Source organism: Ctenopharyngodon idella, chromosome 20 (genome assembly GCF_019924925.1).
Source record: "Ctenopharyngodon idella isolate HZGC_01 chromosome 20, HZGC01, whole genome shotgun sequence".
In the NCBI taxonomy this organism is placed as follows: Eukaryota; Metazoa; Chordata; class Actinopteri; order Cypriniformes; family Xenocyprididae; genus Ctenopharyngodon; species Ctenopharyngodon idella.
The window spans coordinates 25,468,723-25,496,320 of NC_067239.1; the positions used below are offsets into that span (position 1 = coordinate 25,468,723).

At 36.2% G+C, this 27,598-nt stretch overlaps 2 protein-coding genes across 7 annotated transcripts; one reads left to right on the forward strand and one right to left on the reverse strand.

Moving 5' to 3' along the window:
• The first annotated feature begins 205 nt into the window (after positions 1–205).
• Positions 206–16,180, forward strand: reps1 (RALBP1 associated Eps domain containing 1). Of its 6 annotated transcripts, none has more exons than XM_051874351.1 (20): positions 212–1,027; positions 2,707–2,830; positions 3,651–3,835; positions 4,802–4,958; positions 5,650–5,711; positions 6,118–6,283; positions 6,379–6,442; positions 6,699–6,853; positions 8,355–8,476; positions 10,376–10,456; positions 10,849–10,936; positions 11,569–11,667; positions 11,760–11,832; positions 12,040–12,170; positions 12,273–12,340; positions 12,449–12,622; positions 13,429–13,518; positions 13,598–13,746; positions 13,913–14,018; positions 14,115–16,180. In XM_051874351.1, exons 1-20 carry the CDS (start codon positions 875–877, stop codon positions 14,181–14,183), a joined length of 2,316 nt encoding a protein of 771 aa, XP_051730311.1. In that variant the 5' UTR covers positions 212–874; the 3' UTR covers positions 14,184–16,180. The 6 variants fall into 6 exon arrangements, with proteins under 6 accessions (XP_051730313.1, XP_051730311.1, XP_051730309.1 ...); XM_051874349.1 differs by having other exon boundaries at positions 216–1,027; positions 5,650–5,771; positions 12,276–12,340; XM_051874350.1 differs by having other exon boundaries at positions 220–1,027; positions 5,650–5,771; positions 10,379–10,456.
• Positions 16,181–18,324: 2,144 nt separating this feature from the next.
• clu (clusterin) lies at positions 18,325–24,122 on the reverse strand. The gene is made up of 9 exons (XM_051874355.1): positions 23,957–24,122; positions 21,933–22,053; positions 21,695–21,843; positions 20,443–20,613; positions 19,932–20,355; positions 19,310–19,450; positions 18,946–19,172; positions 18,689–18,864; positions 18,325–18,595 (listed from the first exon to the last, which is right to left on the reverse strand). Exons 2-9 carry the CDS (start codon positions 22,018–22,020, stop codon positions 18,583–18,585), a joined length of 1,389 nt encoding a protein of 462 aa, XP_051730315.1. The 5' UTR covers positions 22,021–22,053; positions 23,957–24,122; the 3' UTR covers positions 18,325–18,582.
• Between the last annotated feature and the right edge of the window lie 3,476 nt (positions 24,123–27,598).

The following is a 27,598-nucleotide window of genomic DNA, read 5'->3' on the forward strand; positions in this document are numbered from 1 at the left end:
ATGCTAAATTTTATAAAGTATATCTTAAACTGTAAGCAAAAGTATTTTAAAGTGCTATGGTAGGCTATAACACATTTCTAAATTTGCTACAGAAAAAAAAAAATGAAACACTGTAATATACACCTACAGATTTTAATACTGTTTTTCATACCATAGTACATTTTGTCGCAATTTAACATAATCGTTTAAAAATTAAATTAAATTAAATCACAATAATACATCACTTACAATACTACAGGATTTCATTACTTATTACCGACATTTTAAGAAACAAAATAAATAAACAATTAAGCAATAAACAAAACTGTTATAAAAAAAAAAATATTAAAACATGGATTAGATTAGCCGAATTTGCTTTTTGATACTATATGAAACAGCAGATTTTTGAAACACGGTATCTGACGGCACATCTGTGACGCCACGCTCCATCCGGGTCCTCCGCGCCTGGGCCATGACGTCACGGGGTCCAGGAATGGCGGCGCTGTCTGCAGAGGGAAGCAGCCCGAAGAGCCCGAAACTTTATTCTTAACATCGCTCAGCGGCTACACGAGCTCCACCGCTCCACCGACAGCCATATCCTCCTCTTAAAGAGCCAGTACAACGGCAGAACCCAGTCTCGACGTTGTTACCGCTGAATTCTAACGTCCCAGGCTCTATTAGTTTGGTTGACTTTGCGAGGGCCAAAAGACAAGAGCAAAGACAGCGACTAACGGTACATGAAAACAACAAGCACCCCAAAGCATTCTCTTTCGACTCCGTCCATTTCATAGAAGGATCTTACTTGTGTTTTGCTAGTTTTTTGTCTTGCTCATAAACCGAAAGGCGAGACGCTGGCCTGATAAGGTGAAGCACCAGCTGCGGGTTTGATGCCACGATGGAGAGTTTAACACTGAGCGATGTCGAGCAGAAATATTACTCTGAACTCTTCCTCTCCTGTGATGTGGATAACACCAAGAAAGTGGCTTCCAATGGCAAAGTTCTGGACCTCTTCCGGGCGGCCCAGCTCTCAAACGAAGTTGTCCTTCAGGTAGAGTGTGCATCTGATTCAGATATGTGTGTATTAGTCAGCAGATATGTGTTGTTATGCTTATACACGTTAGTTAATGTGAATTGATGACTTGTGTTTATCGTCTCAGACATGCCAATGGCTCTAATGGATCATATGGGCGATGTCAAGAGTGTTTAGACCGTTAGAATCTCATTGCTGACGAGCTGCACAGATGAATGGGTGATGCATCTGTAGTGTTAAATTTTGTTTCCTGTTGTGCAAGTCTGTAGACTTATTAGTTGTGCCTGCTTCCTCTTAAATATAAGCATAAATAGTATTTTTCTACTTGTGTTAGGAAATTCTTTAGGTTGATGATTCTTGAAATGTGTTTTCCTCACTTATAAAAGTACTAAAAGCAAACAAGAATATTTGTTGTTATGCATAATATGTGATCATATATTAAGGGATCGAGAGATCACTCAAAATTATTAACCGTATTACATCTGATCCATAACTTGTTGATAATATGCTATAAAGCTCTGTCAGTTTTGTACTGTCAAGCTTCTTTTGGGAGACCCTGCACATGGTTGATGGTTCTTGAAGTTTCATAGAGATGTTTTTGTTTCATTGGTGCTGATTAACACTCATCTGTTGGTAGGGCATTGTTAGAGCATGAACGTTTCAAAACTTCTTAGTCTAGTTGCTTCTAGATCTGCGGCCAAAGTTTCTTGAAGAGGTGTGTCCATTAGTTGTTAATGTAAAAATTGTGTATGCTTATCATCTTAATGTTGTCTGAGCAACAGATGTATTGATCTGTTATACTAAAGTAATTGACAGAAGGGCATTTCATTAAAGATTTACTTGTGTGAGATATCGGCATTTTGTTATATTATGTTGCTCTACTAATGGATTTCTAATGTTTCATTAATTTTTACATCAATATTTAGCATTTAAGATTGAAAACTGTTAATCAGTCAAGTAGGCACAGTTATTTGTATATTAAATATTTTAGTTTTCTGTTTTAAGTGAGTTGTATTATGTATACTATACTGCTATTATATTGGTGATTGGCCATACTGTTCTTATAGGGACTCTTGGTGGATAGAGAGCAGAGACTCATTGTTACTGTATAAACTTAAAGTGTTAGTTCACCCAAAAATGAAATTTCTGTCATTAATTACTCACCCTCTTGTTTTTCCAAACCCATAAGACCTGCGTTCATCTTCGGAACACAAATTAAGATATTTTTGGTTAAATCTGAGAGGTTTTTTTTTTTCATCAAGGATGAATTGAATTGGTCAAAACACAGTAAAGACATTTATGAAGTTACAAAAGATTTTTATTTCAAACAACTACTTTTCTTTTAAACTTTCTATTCACCAAAGAATCCTGAATTTCCACAAATATATGAAGCAGCAGCATTTCTTATTATTCAACAAAATAATAAGAAATGTTTCTTGAGCTCCAAATTAGCATATAAGAATGATTTTTGCAGGATCATGTGACACTGAAGACTGGAGTAACCAGAGTTATTTAAAGTTAGTTATTTTTAGTGCTTTGCTTTATGTTGTATTTTTATGTGCCTTTACTTCATTAACTTACATTCACCTCTGGTCATGTAATTATATGTTCACCTTTGTTTTGTAGATGTTAAGGTCAGTTTATCTGATTTATATATTTGTTTCCATTGTAAAAAAATTATGTTTGTGTGTGTGTAGATTACTGAACTTTGTGGAGCCACACGTCTCGGTCATTTTGGTCGGAGTCAGTTCTACATCGCACTGAAGCTCATTGCCCTGGCCCAGTCTGGAATGCCCCTGCGTGTGGAGAGCCTGAACAGTGGTGAGTAGCAACAAACCTTCTTTTATAGCTGTTTCTGCATGTGTGTACTGTATGCACCGAATCAGAATACTAATTTAATGTGAAGTTATCACATCTGTGTAGTTTTGCAGACACTCATTTTGCAAATTAATCCATTGTGACAGTTGCAGCCCCATTACATAACAAGAATTAGAGGATAATCTTACTGCCTCTTTGATGATGAAAAGGACTGAATGTGTATATTGCAAAAATACGAGCCGTTTTTAATGCTGGTAATTAGGTTTAGGTTTAGCGTAAGTCCTGGAATAGTATGCTGTGCCTTTATTTTGAAAAATAGTTTCTTTCCTTTCTTGCATTTGTATATTTCTGTGAACTGTTTGTGCCTTTTAGGTAAATGCAAATGCTCCTGTTTGTTTGTGGTCTATCGTGGCTGTTCTCTACATATATATATAGCAAATGCTCTACATGAATTTTGGGAAGTTAGACACAAGGCCTTGTAAAAGAATGAGAAATTGACAGTGGTAAAAATAAGCAGGAAATAAGACCCAACTCATAGCCTTGAAGATACTGCAAGAGCACAAAGTCACAGTCAACAGGAAATTGCTGACAGTGCCCTGGAGTTTAGATATGCTTGGGATGAACTTGGTTTCTATTGATTTCTGTTCCATTGATTTTAAAGTTAGTAATAAAAATTGTCGAACTCCGTAGTCAGCAGTTTTGTTTAATTTTTCTTAAGCAAAGTTAAGCAAATAATATCAGTTTAATGGTGCTTACTTTAGTACTGCTTGAATGTTAAATCTGGCTCTATATGTAGAATTGTAATGTGGAGTTGTGTTTGCAGTCAGGGATTTACCCCTCCCTCGCTTTGTGATGGGCAAGAATGAGCAGGAGACAAGGCACGCGGTAATGTTCGCAGACGCAGAGAATCAGGGACACTACCTCCCCAGACCTCCAGGCAGAGTGCAAGCCAAAAAAGTGTCAGCGCATGAGATGATTCAGCCCTGTGTGCCCACTGTTGATCCTCAGGTACTACAGCATATATCCCATGTACTATCATTGAATATGTTTCAAAATATGAAAGAAAAAAAAGTCCGTTCCTTAGGCCTTTCAGGGTAAATGTAGTCCGCTAGATCTGCCAGTCTTATCATGTTGTTAATATTACAACACCATCTCCTCCCCATCTAATCAAACAAAAATACTGACAAAAAATGATTTCATTTATTACTGTTCATTTAGTTGAATAATTACTTGAAAAAGGAAACGATGTCTATTAAGTCAGAAATGGGGCTACTTTAGGCTATATAAGGCCAGATGCCATTATTTGAATGCGATTTTTTTTTTTTTTAAATATCTATATTTTTATTTAACTTATATTAGCATTTAACTTAAAAACATTGTAGTTAAATAAACAGGTGTTAAATAGTTTATTTGTTAGCACAAAAAATATAAAAAATAGCAAAAAAGTAATGTTTTTATTCAGAAATTTCACTAATAAATTCAGAGTTTGGCCTGGGTACAATTTATAATTTCTATCAAATTTTAAACAAAAATATTTTCTGTAATTATATAAACCATCTTGTGCCATTTATTTACTTTCAGTGTCAAAGATGACAAAAAAATAATAATAATTAAAAAATACAATTTAAAAAATGTATGTAATTTTTTTTTTATTGTATTCTTTTTATTATTGTTTTATTTATTTATTTTGTCATTATGTAGTCTTGGATGCTGAAAATAAAAATAAATTGCACAAGAGTTTTAAGAAGTGAAGAGTTGTAGTTTTGAAGTACCCCACAAAGGGGAGATCAATGAACTGTGCCAGGCAATTAACTCCAGGTTGCTTCATGGAGTTTATAGTAAGTGTACTGCAAGTTTTTTCTCGGATCTGTTAAACGACTACTTGTTAGCTCCACCATATATCTGCTGTTCTGAGGCCATCTGTGTGGCTGAAAGAATTACTAAGTAATTAATTTTGTTTATCTCTGGCTCCAGCCGGACACCACATCTCCTGTAGTGTCGCCGCACCAGTCCCCTCCCACCTCGCCCCATGCCTGGAGGAAGCACAAACGCCAGGCCAGCGGTGGAAACGTGGACAGACAGCCCTCAGTGCCAGGAGTTGTTTGGCCACCTTTTAGAGAAGCACAGCCAGGTATTCTGTTTAATAATAGCATCATTTATTATTTAGGTAACACAATAACCTTCTTTACTAACATTAAAAAACTATATTATATTCCCCCGGTTTCACAGACAAGGCTTAAGCTACTCCTAGACCAAAATGCATGTTTGAGCTGTTTAAACTGAAAGCAACTTGCACTGCCATATCTTAAAATATGTCAGTGCCATTGCTTTGCCTCAAGATGCTCACCAGTAATGTTTTTTTTTTTTTCTAGGGTACGTTTATAAATATACTTAAAATACTATAAATTTACTTAAAAATCCTAATTGAACTAAGGCCTAATCCTGGCTTAATCTAAGCCCTGTCTGTGAAACCAGGCCTTAATGTTATGTTATATTATATTATATTATATTATATTATATAATATAAATATTTTAATATAATATTTAATAATAATGTGGTAATTATTTATTAATAAAAGTTATTATAAAATGTTACTCTTATTTCTGTGTACTTGAGCAAATCTAACTTAAAGTTCAGTTAGTTATACTGGTGGATATTTGATATTAAATGTCACATGATGTACTAAATTCTTACTAAATGTTGATGTATAATTTGTTTAATTGATTCAGTCCTATCTTTTTTTTTTTTTTTTTTTTTTTTTTTTTAACTATTAATTCTTTATCTTTCTTTCCTCTTTCTCTTTTTCTCTGTCTTGTCTAAGGACCAGTAACGGCTGACGGGATGTGGTCCGCCCATTCACCCCCTCCTGTCCAAGAAAGTTGGGTCAGCTTTACAGACACACCCCCCTCCAGCACACTTCCAATGCATCCCCCCTCAGCTCAGGTAATAGAGTGCGGGCCTCCATGTATACATTTGTTATGTATACAGTGAAGCCTGTCACCACTAGCCTGCTGTAACCAAGGCTTCTGCGATGGAACAGATGTTTAATTTTGTGTGCACAGCAGCACAAAAGGAGACTATATTAAATATTTGCTAAAGCCTAAATGGATGCGTGTCCAGCGAATTACCAATCATAAAAGAAATTTAACAAGGAGGTAGCTGAGCAGTTGTTTATGCTGTTTAAGCTGTTTTAAAAAGTCTTACCAACCCCAAACTTTTCATTGGTAGTGCAGATATATATAAGCGTATTACGAAATGTAATTCTTATTTTTCTCTTTTTCTACTCCAGCCGGAGAGCACAACAGTACGGACTATGACATCTGTAATGACCACAAATGAAATCCAAAGACAGACCAGCGGTTATGATGACCCCTGGAAAATCACAGATGAGCAAAGACAGTATTACATAAACCAGTTTAAGACCATTCAGGCTGATCTCACTGGTCTAATCCCTGGTTAGTGAGACCTCTTTTTGAACAGTAACTGCCGATCTGCTGTTTTCTGTTTTGAACTTACCAACCTAAAAATACGTCCATCATCTGTTGTTCAGGCTCTGCCGCGAAGGAATTCTTTACAAAGTCGAAACTGCCTATTCTAGAACTGTCTCACATTTGGTAAGTAGTTTTACATTGTAGGGTTACATTGTTTCTCTTTGTTCATTTTGGATGACCTTGGTGTAGATTGTCTTAAACAGATGTGTCTCCAAGGACATTAGCCTACTCCATAACCGCATATGTTGATAATCTTGGACATTTGCATTCGATTTGTTAATGTCCTGTCTTTGAAAAAGGAAGTTTTCTCTGTCATCTGCTTCTTTGTACCTTAAAATATTCATCTTATCTGTATTGATTGACCTGCTTTACCTTGCAGGGAGCTATCAGATTTTGATAAAGATGGTGCACTGACCCTGGATGAGTTTTGTGCTGCATTTCATCTCGTGGTCGCTAGGAAAAATGGTTATGACCTTCCTGAAAAGCTCCCTGAGAGCCTAATGCCAAAGCTTATTGACTTGGATGACTCAGCAGGTAAGCAGAAAAGCCTCACGCCAACCACAGCTTCAAATATGCAGCCCAGTTATTTCATAACGTCTCACAGAAACATTTCACACTTAATATTCAATAATATTACTGATCTGCCTGCATTGACACCATTGAATGCGAACTGAACTGAGCTGGACATCACTGTTTTCTCCACATCTGAGATAAATGAACTAAATTAATAACTAATGATTTTTACTATAGAAATGAATCAATAGTGAACATACCTAAGCTGGACAATGACACTATTTTCTTCTAGAGCTGCTATACAGCCAAAATTATGTTTCCTGCTATTACTGTAAAGCTGCTTTGAAACAATCTGCATTGTAAAAAGCGTTATATAAATAAATGTGACTTGACAGATCTGCATACAGGGTGCTATATAAACCCTCTTCTGAATATGATATGTTGCAAGTGCCATTTCCAAATGCACAGAGGTATATGAAGAAATTCTTCTGTTGGCGTAATTCTAACAAGTTTTTGTGGCCAATTAGCTGGTGCTATATTCAGACATACGCTACTGTTCAAAAGGTTGGGGTCTGTATTTTTTTTATTTAAGCAGGGGCATGTTAAATTGATTAAAAGTGACAGTAAAGACTTTACAAAAAAATTCTATTTCAAATAAATGCTGTCTTTTTTAACTTATTCATCAAAAAAAATCATGGTTTCCACAAAAGCATTGATAATAATAATGTTACTTGAACGCTAAATCAGCATATTAGATAATCAGAAATCAGCATATTATTGACAAGCAACGGCTGTTGAAAAGCTTTGCCATCACATGAGTAAATTACATTTTAAAATATATTGAAATAGAAACAGTTAATTTTATAATTTCACAATATATATTTTTTTTAATGTAAATAAATAAATAAATAAATGCAGATTTAGTGGGCATAAGAGACTTCTTTCAAAAACATTTCACAAACCTTTTAGTTGCATGTTCAGTTATTGTGTGGGTTGTCATATTCTGTCTTTTCTTTTACATAGACACAGTTTAAAGTGTTTTTAAATTAAGTAAGTCTTACATTTTTTTATTAGGTCTACTGCAGTAGTGCTAAAACTGATAAATATCTTCTAATCTAAGAATTAGATTTCCCCTAACTAGTCAGTTTTCTAGGTTAGAATGAAATGTAATCGGTCCAAAATCTGCATATTAAAGATTTTGCATATCTGCATATTAAACCTAAAATGTTACGATTATTTGTGATTTTGTTATTTCCCGGCATTTTACTTTCATTGTGGACAGAGAACAAACATGCTTCTAATTCAAATATTCACAGCTTCACAGGAAGTGAGCCTGTATCTTAGCAACAGTTTCACATATTAATATGGAACATAGAATATGCCCTTGGGACCCCGAGAGTCCTTGTGAAGTTTTATGACGTTCATGACTAGATGCAAATTATTATTATGCTTATTCTATAATTATGCTGAATGACTTTCAGGGATCTGCACAAAGTCTTTATTGTCTGTCTGTATGTTTCAGGAGTTCCAGAACCTGCTACTGAGGTTGGCTTCTCTGCTTCCCCTGTGGAGGTCACTCCAAATAAGTCTCCTTCCATGCCTTCCCTGAACCAGAACTGGCCTGAGCTCAACCAGAGCAATGAGGTTTGGAATGTGGAGTACTTAATGCACCCTACCTCTGTCACTGATATTTGTATTTCTATCTTCCTTTGTCTTTATGGGAAAATAAAACTAATACACTTCTGGTTGGAAGAAAGAGGTGCTAGTGAAGCACGCTTTCATCTCATCACATGTAACACTCTCATGAGAATTGTTCTGACAGTTAATGCTTCACTGTGATGTTGTGAATGTGTCGGCCTTGTAGTCAAAACTGCTGACCTGAAGTCACATTTTTAAAATAAATATTTTGAGTCTTAGATTAACCTCCTGGAATACTCTGAATGTGACATTTCCCAAGTAAAACAATATTCAGTGGGAAACAATGATCGGATCGAGGGCACTTTAAACCAATACGATGGGCTGTAATTTTTTTGATTGCCGTTATTTTTAAAGGTTATGTCAGCATAAAGCTGTTTTGAAGAAGGTTATGATGTTTTGATAGAAGATGATAAAAATGAACCGAATTCTATGAAAGCCTCTTTCTGCCACATAAATTAAAAAAAAAAGATCATGCTTTGGTAAATAATTGACATTTTTGATACATTGACATTTTGAGATACTATGTCACAATTATGACATAAAAAGTCATAAATATGAGATACGAAGTCATAATTTTGACTTTTTATGTCATAATTATGGATTACCAAAGCATGATTTTTCTTATGTGGCAGATTTGGGCTTCCGTACATTTCCCTATAGAATAACTGTTAAACATTGATTGCACAATAGAACTGGGGACGTTTAAGAAAATAGTAAATGGGATCCATTTTAATTTATGTCCTCTTTCAGTTCTTTTTAAATGTGAAGTGTGTAATTTTAATGGTATATTACATACATTCTCCTATACCGGCTTAAAGGGATAGTTCACCCAAAAATGAAAATTGTCATTAATTACTCACCCTCATGTCTTACCAAACCCGTGAGACTTTTGTTCATCTTCGGAACACAAATGAAGATCTTTTTGATAATCTGAGAGATTTCTGTCCCTCCATAGACAGCTATGCGACTACTACTTTGACGCTTCAAAAAGTTCATAAAGAAATCATAAAACTAATCCATACGAATTGAGCGGTTTAGCTCAATTTTTCTGAAGAGACTTGATCGCTTTATATGATGAACAGATTGAATTTAGGCTTTTATTCGCATATAAACATTGATCAGTAAACATAAACAGTAGCTCAACTGAACCTGCTTGACGTGCGAGAATGAACCTCATTGGTTTTTGCACATCAAGCAAACATGCTTGAGCTTCTGTTTACCATAACTGATGTGTAAGTTGATGAATGTTTATGTTAATAAAGGCCTAAATTCAGTCTGTTCATCATATACTGTTAAGCGATTGAGTCTCTTCAGAAAATTTGGATTAAACCACTCAATTCGTATGGATTAGTTTTATGATCTCTTTGTGAACTTTTTGAACCTTTGGCAGTGGAGTTTAGGGCAAGACTATCTGTTTGGCCGACCAATGCCAGACGAGAGGAGTGTTCAGAAAGTAATTTGTTTTTCAATTCCATTTGACACTACAAGTGGCGTGGAAATTACACACTTCACCTTTAAACAGGTCAGTAATGTTTTGATCTACACTATCTAATTATTGGGGGTTCTCTTTTGATGACGGCAACCTTTTTCTATCAAACTGATCATTGTAATAGGGAAATAAAATGTGACATTCTCCCTCCCAGTCTATAAGGCCAATAAGAAAACCATTGTTCCTCTGTTGACACCAGAGAATATGCTACAGTACAATGCAGGACAAATCACGGGTTTCTCCTAACAGTCAGAGGGCGGAGAGGGCACACTGTTGTTGTATTATGGTCTCTGTTTGCTTGTGTGAGGAGTGGAGTGGCTCCACCTTGCTGACATGTCTCTGCTCTGTCTCTCCAGCAGTGGGAGACTTTTAGCGAACGCTCCTCAAGCTCACAAACTCTGACCCAATTTGATTCTAACATTGCACCAGCTGACCCTGTAAGTCAATCACTCAGTGCTCTTTCATGATTAATGATATTCATTAACCCAGTACTCTGTAAATTCTCTCTGAGAGCGCATGTCCTCAGGATAAATTCACAGCCACAGTGCCATCATCAAATGATTTGTTTTTGTTTTTTCTTTTGCTTGCTGAGCTTACAGATAATTCTTTCATGCTCTTTCTTTCATACTGTATCATGTAATCCAAGTGATGACTCTGGCTGGCTGTCCTTTTGAGGGTGCTGTTCTTGAAGTCTTTTGATGTGATAAAATGATTTAGTTACTCAATGCCAGGTTCTTAACTATTCATTGTTGATGATAAATCTTCATCAAGTTCAGTGGAACACAATTGTAGTTTTACGACAGCAGCAGATGTGCTTGTTTCTTTTTAGGATACAGCAATAGTCCACCCTGTGCCCATTCGTATGACACCCAGCAAGATCCACATGCAAGAGATGGAGCTCAAGAGAACTGGAAGTGGTGCGTCCATTTATATGCTTTTACAATGCAAATTTAATTTATGACTGAACTTAAGTTTTGCTCTAAATTTTAATCTCTTTTTTTCTCATTTGTGTATTCTCAATTTTAATCACTATTGCTCATACTTGGGGTTATGGATTTAGAATAAATAATTGTATAATTTTTCACACAGTGAACTAAAAATCTTATTAACCTGCATTGAAAAAAGACCAAAAGCCATATTTTACATATCACGCTGACTCAGGAACAAGGAAACAGCCACCTAGCAACCACACAGTAACACACTAAAACATCACAACCCCTCAGCAACCGCCCTGGCAGACGTCCTCCAATATTTTTAACCACCAATATTTTTAAAGAAAATGTAAAATCTAGTTGTTTAACGGAACTTATAATTTGCAGTCTAGAAATCTCTTACACAATAATCAATATATTAAGCAGCACAAAAAAGCTACTTTTTTAAACCGTGATGCTAACTTTATTATCACTTTTGATCAATTTAATATATCCTTGCTAAATTAAATGATTAATTTCTTTTAAAAAAAATATTTTTTACTCCAAATTTTTGAACTGTAATGTAGGTATGTAATAATTTGGTTATTAAATGTGATTATTTACTCTTGTTTTTACAGATCACACACATCCAACTAGTCCGTTAATGGCGAAACCACCAGAACTTTCTGACGAAACCAAGCTAACAGCAACTATTAAGTTTCCTGGTACCACTGTTGGTAAGTACATCTGGACTATTCAAGCATTTAACTGGCTGACTGGAAATTTTCTCCTGTAATTAATTTGAAGCCTTTACCATTCCTTTTTACAGGAGATGGCTATAGCAGCTCAGATTCATTTACATCTGATCAAGAGCCCATTTCCAGTGCTGTGAACAGACAAAGGTACTTTACTTCTTGCTGTGGCACCAAATTCAGACACACTATTCATCTTTGTGTTTGTGTTGTCGTGGCTTAAAGAAAAACTCAGATTAACATTGATTATATTTGGAAATGATTGAGTGCTTTAGATGTGTTCTGTCACATCGCGTTTGGTTTGAACATGGTGTGACATTGCCAGCCAAATAGTACTAACAGCTCATACTATTACAGGTCTCACTCTGGCACCTCTCCAGAAGGACTGAAGGTTGTGGCTCCGCCCCCACCTCCGCCCCGCCCCCAGGCCACTCACTCACGGTCCTCCTCTCTAGACATGAACAGAAACTTTGCTGCTGTCCCTGCAGGTATACATGTACACAAGCAGTTATTCAGTAACTCGTAGCTTCCTGTTTTTTTGGGGTACCGTTAGTAAAAGCTGAAGTTGTTTTTTGTAATTACTTCTCCAGCAGGTTCACAGCAGCCAGGTGTAGTGGCCTTTCCCCCCGCAGTGCCTCCCAGACCACTGCCCACACAGGTACAGCCCAGTGGTTCGCAATGCTGTATAAACTGCTTTCAGACAATTAGATATCCATTACGCTTTCTTTAAAAGAGTAATGCAATATCTAAATTCTCAAATCCCCAGACATCAGTGCCACATGGTCACCGTGTAGTAGAGGGAGATGGTCTTCCAGCACATACCAGCACGTCACCCCAGCAGATGCCAGAACAGCCCAATTTTGCTGACTTCAGCCAGTTCCAGGCTTTTGCTGTGGACCAGCCAGCAGATGATGGAGAGAAACCATCTGATAGTGGACAGGTACAAATGGAACCATATATTATGTTAATGACTGGTTATGAAGAAAACCTTTTTTTTTTTTTTTTTTTTTTTTTCCTGTGTAAAAATATGCAGAAATGAATTTGTTTGCAAAAAAACATGAGAATGTATTAAACAATTAAACGTTATATTTCTTATAAAGAAACGTGTACACTACTGTTCAAAAGTTTGAAGTCAGTAAGATTTTTTTTTTTTTTTATATTTTTGAAAGAAGTCTCTTATGCTCACTGGGGCTACATTAGTTTGATCAAAAATACAGTTAAAACGGTAATATTGTGAAATTAATACAATTCAAAATAACTTTGTTTTAAAATGTAATTCAAAAGCTGAATTTTCAGTATCATTATTCCAGTCTTCAGTGTCACATGATCCTTCAGAAATCAATCTAATATGCTGAATTGGTGAAACATTTCTTCTTCTTATTATTATTATTATTAATGTTGAAAACAGTTGTGTTTTCTTATCTTCTATCTTGTCTTTTTTTGGAAAATGTTATATTTTTTTCAGAATTTATTGATGAATAGAATGTTCAAAAGAACAGCATTTATTTGAATTTTTTGTAAAAAGTCTTTTCTGTCATTTCTGATTAATTTAATGCATCTTTGCTGAATAAAACGATGCAAAGGGGTGGAAAATTTCCAGAATTTCTGGAAACTTTCCAGGCTTTTTGGAAAGTTTCTGGAAATTTACCGGAAATGTTCCACCCCTTTGCATCCATTATACTAATATCTTACTGACTTCAAACTTTTAAACCGTAGTTTATAAATTATGCACATGTATAAATACAGGCAGAAAGATGTGCAGAAGCTGCCGGGACGATGAGAACAGCAAAGAACGATGTTCAGGCAGAAGAACGAAATGCAACCACTGTCAACTCTGTAAGCCAGTCTCTACCAACCAGTCTTTATATTGCATTACTTCAGCAATATAATATACCTCAATGTATGTTATCCATAGGCCAAAGTATCCACTCCATTGGCCCCACCTCCCAAACCCGTCCGTCGCAGACTGAAATCAGAAGATGAGCTCAGACCAGATGTGGAGGACCTTCCCCAAAAGTCTAACGTCATAGCCACTGTTCTAGCAACCCAGCCCTCAATTCCACGGTAAGCTCAACAGTCAGTCCACCAGAAGAGAAAACTTATATTTTTATTTTTTTTATACTTTTATTTTATTTTATTTTACAATTAATCAATAAAAATTTCCGGATACAGTGTTTGCTTGTATCCTAATGTGTGCTTCCTCTGTTTTAAATGTTCTGTTTAAAAACAGGTCTATCGGTAAGGATAAAAAGGCCATCCAGGCTTCCATTAGAAGAAACAAAGAAACGAATACAGTTTTAGCCAGACTCAACAGTGAATTACAGCAACAGTTGAAGGTATTGTGAGACGTCTGTTGAATGTGACCACCAGTTTTATAAGACAAGCTGTTCAAAAATGTGATGATTTATCTTTCCCAAATTTTGTCTTCTTAGGACCTGCTAGAAGAAAGAATATCGCTTGAAGTGCAACTGGAACAGCTTAGACCTTTTTCGCATTTGTAACCGGAGTGTGTGCGTGCTTTAGACTGAATGTGTGTATGAAAGAGTGATTACCCCTTTTTTTTTTTTTTTTTTTTAAAGTGGTCTGTTGGATCCTCTGGCAGGATGTCCATTTCACCCATCTCCACTCCTCTGCTGACTGTGTGAGAAGAGACAAAATCGCTGCTTCCTCCAGACCGTTCTCTCTCACACAGCCATTCAGAGGGATGGGGTCCAGGATTGTTATCCGTTATGGCACTTTGATGAAACAGAAAGTCTGAGTGGTTGTATATGTAATACCCCAGACATTGCAGATTATGTTTAGTGTGTGAGGCAAGAGCCTGATGTCTTGGCCGGCAAGAGGCTGTAATTCTGGTTAACATGAAGGAGCCTCTTCCCCTCCTGTTCTCCAGAGTCTCGAGGCAGCTTGTCATGTTCTTCCATGTTAGGGCACCCATGTGTGCTCAGACAATCATGTGAGGCCATGCACTGGTCCTAAAGAGGGGAGAACTGATTTTTGGGAGATCATATTTCAGAAGTATGCTTCAGTAAACTGATTCTGACAGGCACTTGTTAAAGGGACAGTTCATCCAAAAATGTATTCGCCCTCATGTTGTTACAAACCTGTAAATGAGGACTGGAACTGTCAAGCTCCACAAATACAAAAGAAAGGGCAAAAAAAGTGGTCCAAATAACTTGTGTGCTATATTTCAAATGTTTTGTAGTTATATGATTGCTTTTTGCAAGTAACAAAAGCTGGTTTTCTGCTCAAGTTAACTGGAGTGAGTCATTGGGTTAACTGGATTAGTCAAATTTGTGAACAATTCATTCTTTTTTTTTTTTTTTTTTTTTTTAATCTGGATCAACTGAATCATTAAAATGATTTGAACGAAATCAAATGAATCACTTGTTCATGAATCAGACAGTGCTACTTGTGACAAAACAATAATGACTTATTTTAGTCTGTTCCTCATACAAAATCTATTTTATGGCTTCAGTAATTTTGAAATATAATGCACAAGTGAAATAAGCTGCTATTTTAATGCTTGTTAGTCCTCATTTACTTTTATTATATTTAAGAGAGTTCAGAAATTCACCTTTTTTGACACATGGATGAAGGAAAACCCGTACGGGTTTGAACGATTTTGAGCAAATGACAGAATTATTTTTAGATGAACTAACCCTTTAATATTTCTTCCTTGCCATACCAATGGACGGCACATTGTGTGTGTTTGTTTCATGTGCATGAGAGTGAGTTTGAGGACAATAGTTGCAAATGAATGGCATCAAAGACTGCTTAATTTCCTTCTCTTAACACACTCTGTTGTGGTAAAACAAAATGACCCGTTCAACCTTGTACAGTCTTTCACCCCGGGATAGCAGATGTTCCTCTCTCAGTCTCAACTGTTGGCTGTACCTCATACGGTACATCATCTGCATCGTAAACTCTGTGACATCATTAGTACGTAATTGTGAGACCTAAAACAATAACTGCACTTTCTCCCCTTCGGCTTTCATTTGTCTTTTCTCGTCACTGTTTTTGCATGTCGTTCACAATCTCATTTTGTATAAAACGATGAACCACTTGATTTGTATCTGTAACGTCTGAACTAGTGTGACGTTTGTGTTGTTACATAGACTTGCGCCATGTCTCTCATTCATTCGTTTGTTTTGACTGATGTCTGTCTTTTCTTTCTCATCCTTAAAGCCTTACTTCCTGGTGTGCAGGTTTTCACAGTAATGTATCCCCCCCATGTTAAATCAAGGTGAGCCTTTTCTCCCTGCTGTTCAGGCTGATTTACTGTATCAGGGGTATGTTGTATATTGTATGATACACACCTTTTGATCTCATATGTAAATTTGCATTAATTGCTGACTAACAGCAAATATTCTATTTAATTGCTTATATAATGGCTGTGGGATCATAAATGTTTAACTGCATGGATGTGTCTCTGCAGAATGAACTAGCAGCTGTGTGATTTTTACACAAAATAAAAATGGCACAATATTTTAATAATTTCCTTTTTTGTCAAGAGCTCAAACTGTTTTCCAGTAGTCCAATATCACTGGGGCGTTTCACTGTTTGCATTGCTCCACTTTTCTGTGTTCTTGTTACAAGACAGACTGACAAGCTGTGCTTTAGTGGTGGGGATTATTCACTGACTCTGCAGGTTACATCACAGGTCTTTATGAGTGAGTCATCAAATCACTCATTGAAAAACACTGATTCTTTCAGGAACTCAACTATTGGCTGTCTTCATGAGTGGGTCATTAATTCGTTCACTCAGTCGATTTGCTCAAAATCATTGGTTCATTTGAGAATGAAACAGGTGACTGAGTGAGCCATTGAATCATTGCCTTCAATCATTGATTCATTCAAAAACTGCTACTGTTCGTGTTGCATGGAAAGTTTTTTGTTTTTTTGGGTGGAGCAAAAGTAACTGGCAATAAAAAAAGTCATCAGTTTCTTACTACAAAGCTCCTTTATTAACAAAGGTACGAGAGGCTGTGCTGTATCGTGAATAAGCCGTGACAGCACTAGCCTCGAGTACCTTATTGCTTTTATAAAACGGTTACCACACAATATTAAAGCCAAAAATAAGTATCAATGCAACTTTCATGAAGTAAACTTTCACTAAAAGCCTTCCTTCCGCTGGGAAAAAAAAATAGTCCCTGACCGTGAACAGCAACAGAAGTTACGTTATTACGCCATTAGATGGCGGCAAAGACTATCTTTATGAGTGTGTCAGTCAGTAGCAAAGACTTTTATATTGAAAAGACTGAATTGTTGTGAACACGGAACAAGACGCAACTGACAAATGCTTTGACTAGCACTGTCAGTCATGGGAAAACCCCTTAACTGTTAAAAGGACAAGATAATACATCGGACATTTAAACAGATTTTTTATTATGAACATAGGACTGACCTGAAGGAAAATGCTAAATCTGAATGCAGGTAATAAACTCGTGCACTCGATCTCTTTCTCACAATACTCTTCTATATAATACAGTAAGCATCAATTAACAATATCAACTGAGAACATACAGTTTCCATTGGGTGAAGCGGTAATTGTTTCCTTCTGCGTTGAATGAAGAAATGATGACGAACTTGCACTGTTAATTTGATTCTGTTGTGGTTGAAGAAGTTGTGCTGGCTTTTAAGTTCCACAGAGGTCACACCCCTGGAGTTTTGGCTTGACCAATGAGAAAGGTGCAATTTCCAAGCGGGAACGTTCCTTTGTTTAGAAGCTGACTCATTTGCATGATCAGAGTTCTGGTAGTTTGTGTGCCTATAAGCTCTGATTAATATAACAAACACACACTGCATTCTATGAGATGGTGATGTCCACCAAAGTGTGAGTCATTAAACAACAATTATTTTGATAGGAGACACCACACAGATGGGGCTACATTAACTAGTAGTTCTATCATCAGGCATGCATAACACTACAATATAAAAAAGACACAGTATACAAACAGTAATGACACAAAATGTGGGGAAATGCATGTTCATTCATTAGGCATATTTGTCAATGAATTAGTGGAGAGAATTCCATTTCTATTGAACTGCATGTCTGTTTCTTGTAGCCAGTACTTCTCTGAGCAGGCACTATGAGAATGGCAAAAGGGTGATAATTGGGCAACAATTGTGTGTTTGATCTGTTCAGTCATTACACCACATTTTTATCCATTTTAAAACTAAATGTTTTAGGATTATAAAAAAATTATATAGAATAGCAGTCATGCTCCTCTGATTTAGCTTATATGTTACTGAAATTATAAATAAGTGATGTTAATTTAGTTCAGAGTATTATTCATTATATTAACATATTCATTTAGTTTTCATCCAGATGAGGGTGAAGTTGAATGCTAATAAGTTATAGGAAATTTAGAGCAGAAGTGAAAATGCAGAACAGTGCAGAAATATTTTATTTTTGTAAGTGCAATTAATCATAAGGCAATGAATTACTTAAGTCCTCTTAGAAGAGATGTGTCTTCAGCCTTGTTTTAAAGGTGGATTCTGCTGTTTGGATGGATGTTGGAAGCACTGGAGGAAAGTGAATTTTCCCCTTATTAACATATATATGGAAACTGCAGCATTAAATTTTGTTGCTTGCTGGATATTTTACACCCCCTTTTAGCTCATTAAGAGATGAAGACAATCTGGAATTTTCTGTTTTATTGATATTTGACAATGTACAGTTGATTACGTTTTCATAAGCACTTATTCTATACAATCTCTGTAGGGTCTCTGAATGTTAAATAGTATGAGACAGCAGGAATAATGCTAGACAAAAGAAATCCAGCTACATGAGTACAACATCTGTCAATATTCATTTAGTTCTAATTTGTAATCATCTCGAGTGCTTTTCTGAGAAAAGGGAATATCTTCTTCACTGGAAGTACCCACCCTCCAAAACGTTTAGTTTATGACCCTGGAGAAGAAAGCATTAATGGTTTTTCATAATTACGTAATCATATAAGGTTTAGAATGAAACAAAATGGAAAAGATTGGTGTGAAGACTCACACAGTGTTCTGTTTGTAACGATCCAAAGCCTCCTGTGCCACCACCTCGGAGAATTTTGGGTCGCTCCAGGGAATCTCTCCTGGCACGGTGAAGCTCATATCTGGCCCATCAAACAGTTTGACTGACACTTTAGTGTCAGCTGGATTCTCTACATTATCCGAGCCTTTTGATATCACCTGCACATAAAATGTTGGTGATTGAGTGTTCTGCATAGTGAAAGGGGTTACAGTAGTCTGAATCACATAATTAGGACCTACTGCCTGTATTTTAAAGAAGCCATCCTCATTTTTGGTATGGTTAGCTAGAGAGGACACCCAACCGAATTGCTTGTTGAACAGGTCCAGCACACTAGAGGTGTTGAACATCTTCTCTTCGAATCGCTTTAGCAGGTTGTTGTACTCCTGGGTGAATCTCTCAGCCCTGGCGAGAGCCCTCTCCAGCTCCTCCTTCAGGGGGCCTTCCAGGGGCCTCTTTCCAGAACAGTCTGAGGAAGAGAACAAGACTCTAAGTGCTAGATAACAGGTGTTTCTCTTTTTAAAATCCTAAACTGGGACTAAAATATTTTACGTTTTGTGTTGGATAATATAACACGAAAACAAGACATTTAAATATTGCACTTACCAATATGCTGGATCTCCTTACATTTCTCACACTCATCCTTTAGTTTAATGCAGCCAGCCGAATTGCGGCGAATTTCCCTGCAAGTCATCTTATCATTTCCAAATGGTTTAGTTATAATAACATCCTCGTTTACTTTCCCATCTGTGAATACAGGTTTACAAATTAAAAGTGTCTGGGGTATAAGCTGTCTGTAAGTAAATGAATACTATTATAAGCACTATGTTATGCTGTCATAGTATATCATGTATTATGTCATATTGCCACAGTAAACAAAAATATTGTGTTATACATATGTGACAAAAGAAAATATTTTGAAGAATGTTGGTTACTAAATTGTTTCAGTTTCATTTGACTTCTATTCTATGAACAAAAAACAATAGAAGTCAATGGAAACCAATTCTGTTTGGTTATAACATTCTTCAAAATATCTTCTTTTGTGTTCCACAGAAAAATAGAAAATCAAAAATCATATACTGTATAGCAGGTACTACATTTAGTAATAACTAACAGTTTAGGTGAGTAAATGATGACAGAGTTTATTTTTGATTGAACTACACCTTTAAGTGTGACTTTTAACATTGTACATGTTGTTACATCCAGGCTTGTAGATTCTGAAATTTACCTTCAGTGGAGAAATCCATATCACTTCCCATGTAGGGCCCGAATGACTCAAACATGTTTCTTGCCATCTCCATCATGGGGCGAAACATGCTGTGGAAGCTGTGGAAGCTGTGGAACTCTGGGTCCTGCATGGGGGACCTGTAGATACGAGCAGCCCGGCCGCCCATTGTATCCTGTCTTCCGAACACGCTGGGCATACGGAATGGGCTGGGGAAGAGGCCGGGCTGGTGGAAGGCATGCATGTGGTCAAACACCTTCATGCTGTCCATGAAGATGTTGTCTACTCCATCGGCAACCTCTGTGTACCGTTCCTCCAGGTCCTGGAAGTGTCTGGTCTGCTGCTTGTCCTCATCCACCAGGTTCTCAATGTTCTGTCCATTTATCCAAATGGAGATGGGAGAGGTCCTGTTCAAAACCTCCTCAAGCTAAAGACAGACAAAGAGAGAGGGATGGTTGCTAACACCAGAATGAGGTCAGGATTATATGTATATATGTTTGTGCAGACGTATCACCTGTCGTCCCACCAGGCCGGCTCCACTGCTGCAGGTGCGGGAGTAATACTTAACGCAGGTTTTTCTCAAGCAGGGCTTGCACTCCTCCCACAGAGCCTGCACAGTTTCATTGCACACGCTCTGTTCCTCACTTAGCTTCTCCTCCATCTCCTTAGCCATCTTCAGAGCAGTCTTTTCGATGGAATAGCACAAGAAAAAAGTGAATAAAATGTATGTATTATAAAGAGTGGCTATAACTGCAGGGGCTACAGAAAATATTTGGACACTCAAGTCACACTTGAAAACGTATGAATGTCATTACATTGTATAAGTACACTTTACAATAAGGTTTGATGTGTTAACATTGGGTATCATGAAGTAACAATTTTTCTTATAATGTATTGATCTAGGTTAATGTTAATTTATAAATATATTACTATTCATTTGTTAACTCATAATAAATTAACTAATGGTAATTTATACAACTTGACATGTTAATGCATTAATATATATAGGTTATGTATTTAATATACATATTTTTTTCTCAGCATCTATTAATCTAGGTTAATATTAATTTATATATATTGTTCAATCATTGTTAATTAAAAAATTACCTAATGTTAATTTATACAACTTGAAATCTTAAAATAGTATTAATATATGTAGATTATGTAATTAATGTACATAATTCTTCTTAGCATTTATTGATATATTATGTTAAGTTATAAATATACTATTGTTTATTGTTAATTTATTATAAATTACCTAATGTTAATTATACAACTTTAAATATTAATGTATTACTATATGCAGATTATGTAACTATTTTTATTGACTAGGTTATTGTTAATTTATGAACATACTATTATTCATTGTTAATTCATAATAAATTAATATTTAAAGTTATACATGAACAGTAGTTAAAATTAATATAATTGATATATAATAATATAATTAATAATTAATATACTGTATGTAGATTATGTAAATAATCTACATAATTTTTCTCAGCATTGATCTGTTAATGTAAAGTTATAAATATACTATTGTTAATTACCTTAATAATGGTTTATACAACTTAGAATGTTAAAATTGTATTAATGTATGTAATTTACATTTAACCAAGATTAATAAATGCTGTGTTCATTATTTCAAATTAGCTTCTGTAAATGATGTAAATACTTTTTTATTTTATATAATTGTTTGTGCTTGTTCAGTTCAGAACATTTAATATTTTATAAATGAGTATATAAGTTTAGTTTTGCTGTCTCACCTCTTTCTGTTGCTTGGTTTTCTCCAGTTCAGACAGGAACCTTTTGTGATCCTCTCCTGATCGCTCCATCACAGTCTTCATCTCCTTCACCCCAGTGATGGCATTTTCAATCTGCTTATCCAGGTACTTTTCACCAAGCAGTGATATCTCTGCCAAAAAGCAATTATGGTTATATTACTGTCCTGTGGTTATTCACAACATGTCTGCGCAGTTTTTTTCCCCACACACACACACTTACGATTGAGCTCCTCTTTAGTTGGGGGTAATAGACACTCTGTGGACAGGTAGAGTAAAGAAAGCCCCAGCAGAGACCATGAGACCTTCATCTTTGGTGGCTGCTTGTGACCGGATTCCAGAAGCTGTTTAACACAGTGGTCAGAAAATAGTGCGTCACTCAGTAGTGAAGCTTTTTTTTTTTTTTTTTTTTTTTTAATTAAGCTGTGGTGAAAGTGACTCAGCAAGTTTATGACAATGAACAATTGCAAAAACCACACTTTAAATAATGCATTTTGTGAGAGACACTCTCCTACAGACTGTGATCAATAAATCCATTGTATCAGTGTATCTATTTATAGGTCTGAAACAAATAGTGTCAGTGACCTTGTCTTTCTGCAACCTTGCTGTTTCTGAGCAGAGGGCCAAACAGATTTATTGTGCCACTTTGTACCATCTTAGTCCTTTTTGAAACTATTTTATATTCCGTATTGGCTATATAATGTCAGAGTCAAAATATTTACTCTCCCTTAAGATACTAGTTCAGCTACAACATGTTAGTTCACCAAAAAATAAAAATGTACTTGCTCATGCCATTCCAAACTGAATGCATTTCTTTCTTCTGTGGAACACAAATGAAGATATTTTGAAAAATATCAATGTTTTGTCTGTACAGTGAAAGTAAATGGGGTCTAATGTTAATTTATACCCCACTGTCTTTCATTGTATAGACAAAAACATTCTTCAAAATATCTTCTTTTGTGTCCTGCAGAAGAAAGTCATACAGGTTGACATACATGATGACTCATGTTTGGGTGAACTATCCCTTTAACCAGTATCAAACCAAAAGGATTTGAAGAACACAATCAGTGAAAGTGTAGTAAACTTGCGACCCTTTAAACGTTTATATGTTCCCTTCTGTGATTACATGGATTTGAAAGCAAATCCCCTTCACTAAAGCTTTCAAAACGGCTGTTCTGACAGAACTTAATCCCAGTTTTGTGAGTTTGCAGAAATGTCTGATTCCAAGTAAGTTAACGCTGCACTTTTAATCATGTTTGACATTTCAAAACAGCAAGATAAGCCATTGGTCCTCAACAGCTGCTGCTGAATTCATAATTCACACCAGCGTCTAAGTAAACATCATAAAAGCTTTGACTCAGTCATGAGCACAAGTTTCCTCATTTTAGTCTGGTTACATGTACATAGAAACCCCAACTCAGCCAAATTAAAGCCAGGAGCCTAGTTACATAAGAAACATGCACAGATGTTAACAGGAAGAGCCAATGAAGGGAAAGAAATCTTGTTCTGTTCTGCAATGTTAAATAAGGTGTATGACTTGCAGTTTTTTGCTTTCTTCATAACCTAACAGCCTTGATGTTGTTTGTTGCAAACATACCATTTTATCTTCTTGTTTCCTTTGTTTGAATTAATCTTGTCCTTGTGCTAAATCTTGTGATATTTGTTCTGGAATTATATCTCTGGCATGTGGTGTTTATACACACAGATGGCTTGTTCTGAGTGAGGAGATTTGCTTTGTTTAATGTTATCTTGCTAGGGCACAGTATGCATTCTGAATGCACTTGACCTTAGCTTAGTTCCCGCATCAGTTTGGGGCTGCGAGACAAATTCCCCTCTGCAATGAAAAAAATCAATACAAATTCGCCTAGGGACGACACAAACTCGATTCAGCCAAACAGCCCAGATAGACTTTTTGGATAATATTAACAACAAGAGGGTGGATTGTAATTCATAAACTGCATAAATTATATGTTATACTATCTCATGCCAAATAAAACTGTACAAACAAAATCTTTGCAGCAGTGGATTATTGCTCAGTTGTTTGGTAATGTGCATAAATGTAGCATTAATTACAGTACAATGCAATTTTATAGTACATTAAACACCAAAATGGCATTACATCACTGTAATCTGAATAGTGACTCACATATGTTTATATTAAAAGATATTATATAATAATATCTATAAATGTAATTATATAAATAAACAAGATTGTCAACATCCTTATAATGTGCTCTCTGTACTCACCCTGCTTTGATGCTTTTTCTTCCTTGCAGATGGACTGTGCTTCCTCTGATTTGTTTATATACTGGGAGGCTGGTGATGTTGACGACGTGATTCACAGGATGAGAATGGCTGTGGCTTTGGACTTTTCCAGAAACTGTTATTCTCAACAGCAGAGGCTCTCTCTGACCAGAAGTGGGCAATATTGCATCGTCTTGCTCATCTCATTTTGCTTGTAGGGGCAGAGACTGAACATGGGGTTTACGGGAAAAATGCCTTCTAGAATTTACCGGCAAAGACAGCATATGGATAATTTGTCACTGTCAGATAGTTCCAACATTTAGTGGTGAATCACCTTAACATGACATCTGCTCTAGCGGAGCAAAGAATAATCTGGTGAATCATGTAGAAGTAGAACACCAGTTCTGAAACGAAGTAAAATAGTGTGCAACTTTTTGCAGGTTATACAAGCCTGAGTTTAATAAGCACACTCGACTAGACCTGTTAATGTTATGCATTTGACCCGATATAGTCACCCAGGTGGCTTCATTTATTTGCCATTTATTTTGCCAGTTATAACATTACTCACTGTAATATTAAAACAAAAAAGAAAAGGCAAAAATGTCAGTGAAACCTGCAAGACTTTCTGGAGAGACTTATACTGAGACTTATACTGCTCACTGTCATTACAGACATAAATATGTTATTTTGTAAGAGATTATTATGTGTGCTTTGACCAAAACATGTCATTACTTATTGCATGTTACACATTAAGATTGGGCCACAACCACAGTAAATCACTCCTGCAGTGGATGGAAACTGGTGTTTCAGTTCACTAATCAAGTCATAGCTTGTCAGGTAGCTTTCGTCCCCTAGTCTCAGAACTGATTTAGCTTTTTGTGACCGAGCCAGAGGAACCTAATATCAGAAAAAGCAGAGCTCAAAATGTTCTGAAATTTGGTGATTCAAAGCTTGTTTTTACGCTGTGTGATATTGCACTCTGTAGGAGCATGTTTGGACCCATACTTTCCCCACAGGACATCTGCACAAAGAATCAACACGACCAGACAGACACTCCCTCTTCATGATTTCATGCATCTGTGAAATGTTGTCAGGTCATCCTACTCATTAAATGCAATACAGTACAAGATCTGTTTTACACCTACACTCATTTTCCTTTATCTAATTAATTAACCTTCAGTACTTAAAGGGATAGTTCGCCCAAAAATGAAAATTCTGTCATCATTTACTCACCCTCAAGTTGTTCCAAACCTGTATGAATTTCCTTCTTATGCTAAACACAAAAAAAGAGAAATTTTGAAGAATATGGGTAACCAAACAGTTGATGGGCCCCATTGACTTCTATAGGTTTTTTTTCCCTCTCTCTCCATACTATGTAAGTGGGGCCCATCAACTGTTTGGTAAACCCATATTCTTCAAAATATTTTCTTTTGTGTTCAGCAGAAGAAAGAAATTCATACAGGTTTGGAACAAATTGAGAGTGAGTAAATTTTCATTTTTTATTTATTTATTTTTTTTTTTTTTATAACTATCCCTTTAACTCACCCTGCACAAATCATGTGGCTTGTTGAAGAAAGGTTGTGTTATTACTTTTCTAAACAATCAAAGTTAAGATTTCACCTGGCAGACACCAACACTGAAGGAGGGAACTAAGCCATATCTGGAGACCAGAATTAGAGTGTGCTGTTTTGACTTGGAACAGTGAGTGACTGCTTAGTAACTGCTTAGTAACTGCATAGCAATGCCCTGCTGGCAGTGGCAACCAACCTCAATACATAATGGCGCGCTGAGGTTTTTGCACTGGTAAGTTTTTCAGAATATGTTAAAATCAAATTAATGACAAAGTATTTGGGGGATAAAATAAACCTTAAATGTCATGGGGTCGTGGACATGCATAAATACCTTGTGTTTTTAATTATGTGGCTCCATTTTCTTAGTGGCAACAGAACGGGCATATTTCATTTACATCTAGCAAATATGACCTGATCACCTTCTTTGACCCCCTGTCCTCTCAAATGGAGATCTCACCTCATAAACAATACCAGTGAGTGGTCCTCCTCTGTCAATATCACTCACAGCACGCTGTAAAGTATTAAAAGTTCCACCCTATTTCTTGGCATTTTAAATGCGATCACACTGGGATTTCATATCTACTGGCACGTTGCCTTTGCCAGAACATTTTGTTTCTCCTGCCATTGTGAAAGGAAATTTCCTTTTTTTATTTTTACTTAATTTTCAAATGTTGTTTTTAAAGGTACATTATGAAACTTTTTGTTGTTGTTCAAAATTAGCAAAATATAAATACTGAGTAAATACATAATCCTTCTCTCAAAACGTGCTTTTGTCTTACCCTGATTCACTATGGTAAGCCTGTGTGTTTATAACGCCCTCCAATTTCGAAAGTTGAATGCAATGAGCTCGTAATCCCGACTTCAGAAGTGGGAGTTATCAAATTTCCGATAGCACGTGAAGGCAGCATTAGGCTGCGTTCCAGACGAGGTTGGACGTGGGAATATCCCAATTTAAATGTCCCACACTTCAGACCTCAGTGTGTTCCAGTCAATCGTCCCGTTCACATGTTGACCATGTGATGTCGCCACAAAACAAGGAGAGCATATCGTGTTTTTGTGTTAGTCATGGCAAAAACAGAATAAAAATAACATAATATCTTTAACAGCTGACGAAAAGCAAAAACGAATGTATATTTACATTAACTTAATGTGTAACGTTAAAGTTTGTTTTTAAGTTTATGCTCATTAGAAACAGGACTTGCCGACATCTTGAAAGTGACGTCAAATGACGCGTCTCGCTTAGGTCGCTTAGGTCCAAAAAGGAGAAAAGTTGCTCTGGTAACTTTGACTTGTATATGGTGTGGTTAGTTGTTGTCACAACGAGTGAGAAAGGCTGATATAGACACGCTAAATCTCGAACCTCCGGGGAATCACCCGTTAAAAAAAAATGGCGAACAGGAGAGTCTGCTGGCAAAAAGAGAATATGACAGAACTCGTAATAAAACAAGAATCAAGATTGGCTTGGCTTTTCGGAGATGGCGAGAACTGAGGGATTTGAAATGTTGTAAAAGCGACGCGGAGAGGACGTTTTTATTACACGAGTGAGATTTATTGAACAGATAACTTGTCATATGTAGCTCTCTAACAGATTTCATTGTAAATCATTGGGAAAGGTCATTTAATTTGTCGGTAAAATGCATGCAGTTTCTTTTTTAAGTGCTAGAGGGCCAAAAGTTACATAGTGTACCTTTTTATATCATTTAAATATTGACAGAATTTTTATTTTTGGTTGAACTATTCCTTCAAGTAACTTTAGTTTTGTCCACTGGGTGGCAGTAATTCCTATGAAAGGCAGAGACAGAAAGCACAGCTGTGGAGTCACAAGCAGAAAGGCGTTTCAAATTAACGACAACATCTTCATAAATATGGATAACAGTTGAAGAGACATTTTAGAAAGAAAACCCCAGAACAGATGCGCAAAATTTTGTTGTCATATATTATGAATCTCCTTACATCCAACAAGCATCATGTGTGCTGTAGAACATTTCAAGTGCCAGTTCTGTAACTTATTTACTAGTAAAGTCCTCTGAATCAGTTTGAAAGCATATTAAGTGGCAGATGGTTTTCGTGCTAG

Bases quoted from the DNA above. Each gene is read 5' to 3' on its own strand.
- reps1 (XM_051874348.1), top strand. From the start codon at position 875: ATGGAGAGTTTAACACTGAGCGATGTCGAGCAGAAATATTACTCTGAA. The intron at 3,836-4,801 runs GTACTACAGCAT...CTCTGGCTCCAG, and splicing joins TGCCCACTGTTGATCCTCAG to CCGGACACCACATCTCCTGT. The intron at 6,443-6,698 runs GTAAGTAGTTTT...TTTACCTTGCAG, and splicing joins CTAGAACTGTCTCACATTTG to GGAGCTATCAGATTTTGATA.
- clu (XM_051874355.1), bottom strand. From the start codon at position 22,020: ATGAAGGTCTCATGGTCTCTGCTGGGGCTTTCTTTACTCTACCTGTCC. The intron at 20,614-21,694 runs GTGAGACAGCAA...TCCATCGAAAAG, and splicing joins AAACCAAGCAACAGAAAGAG to ACTGCTCTGAAGATGGCTAA. The intron at 18,865-18,945 runs GTAGGTCCTAAT...TTTTATGTGCAG, and splicing joins GCTTCTTTAAAATACAGGCA to GTGATATCAAAAGGCTCGGA.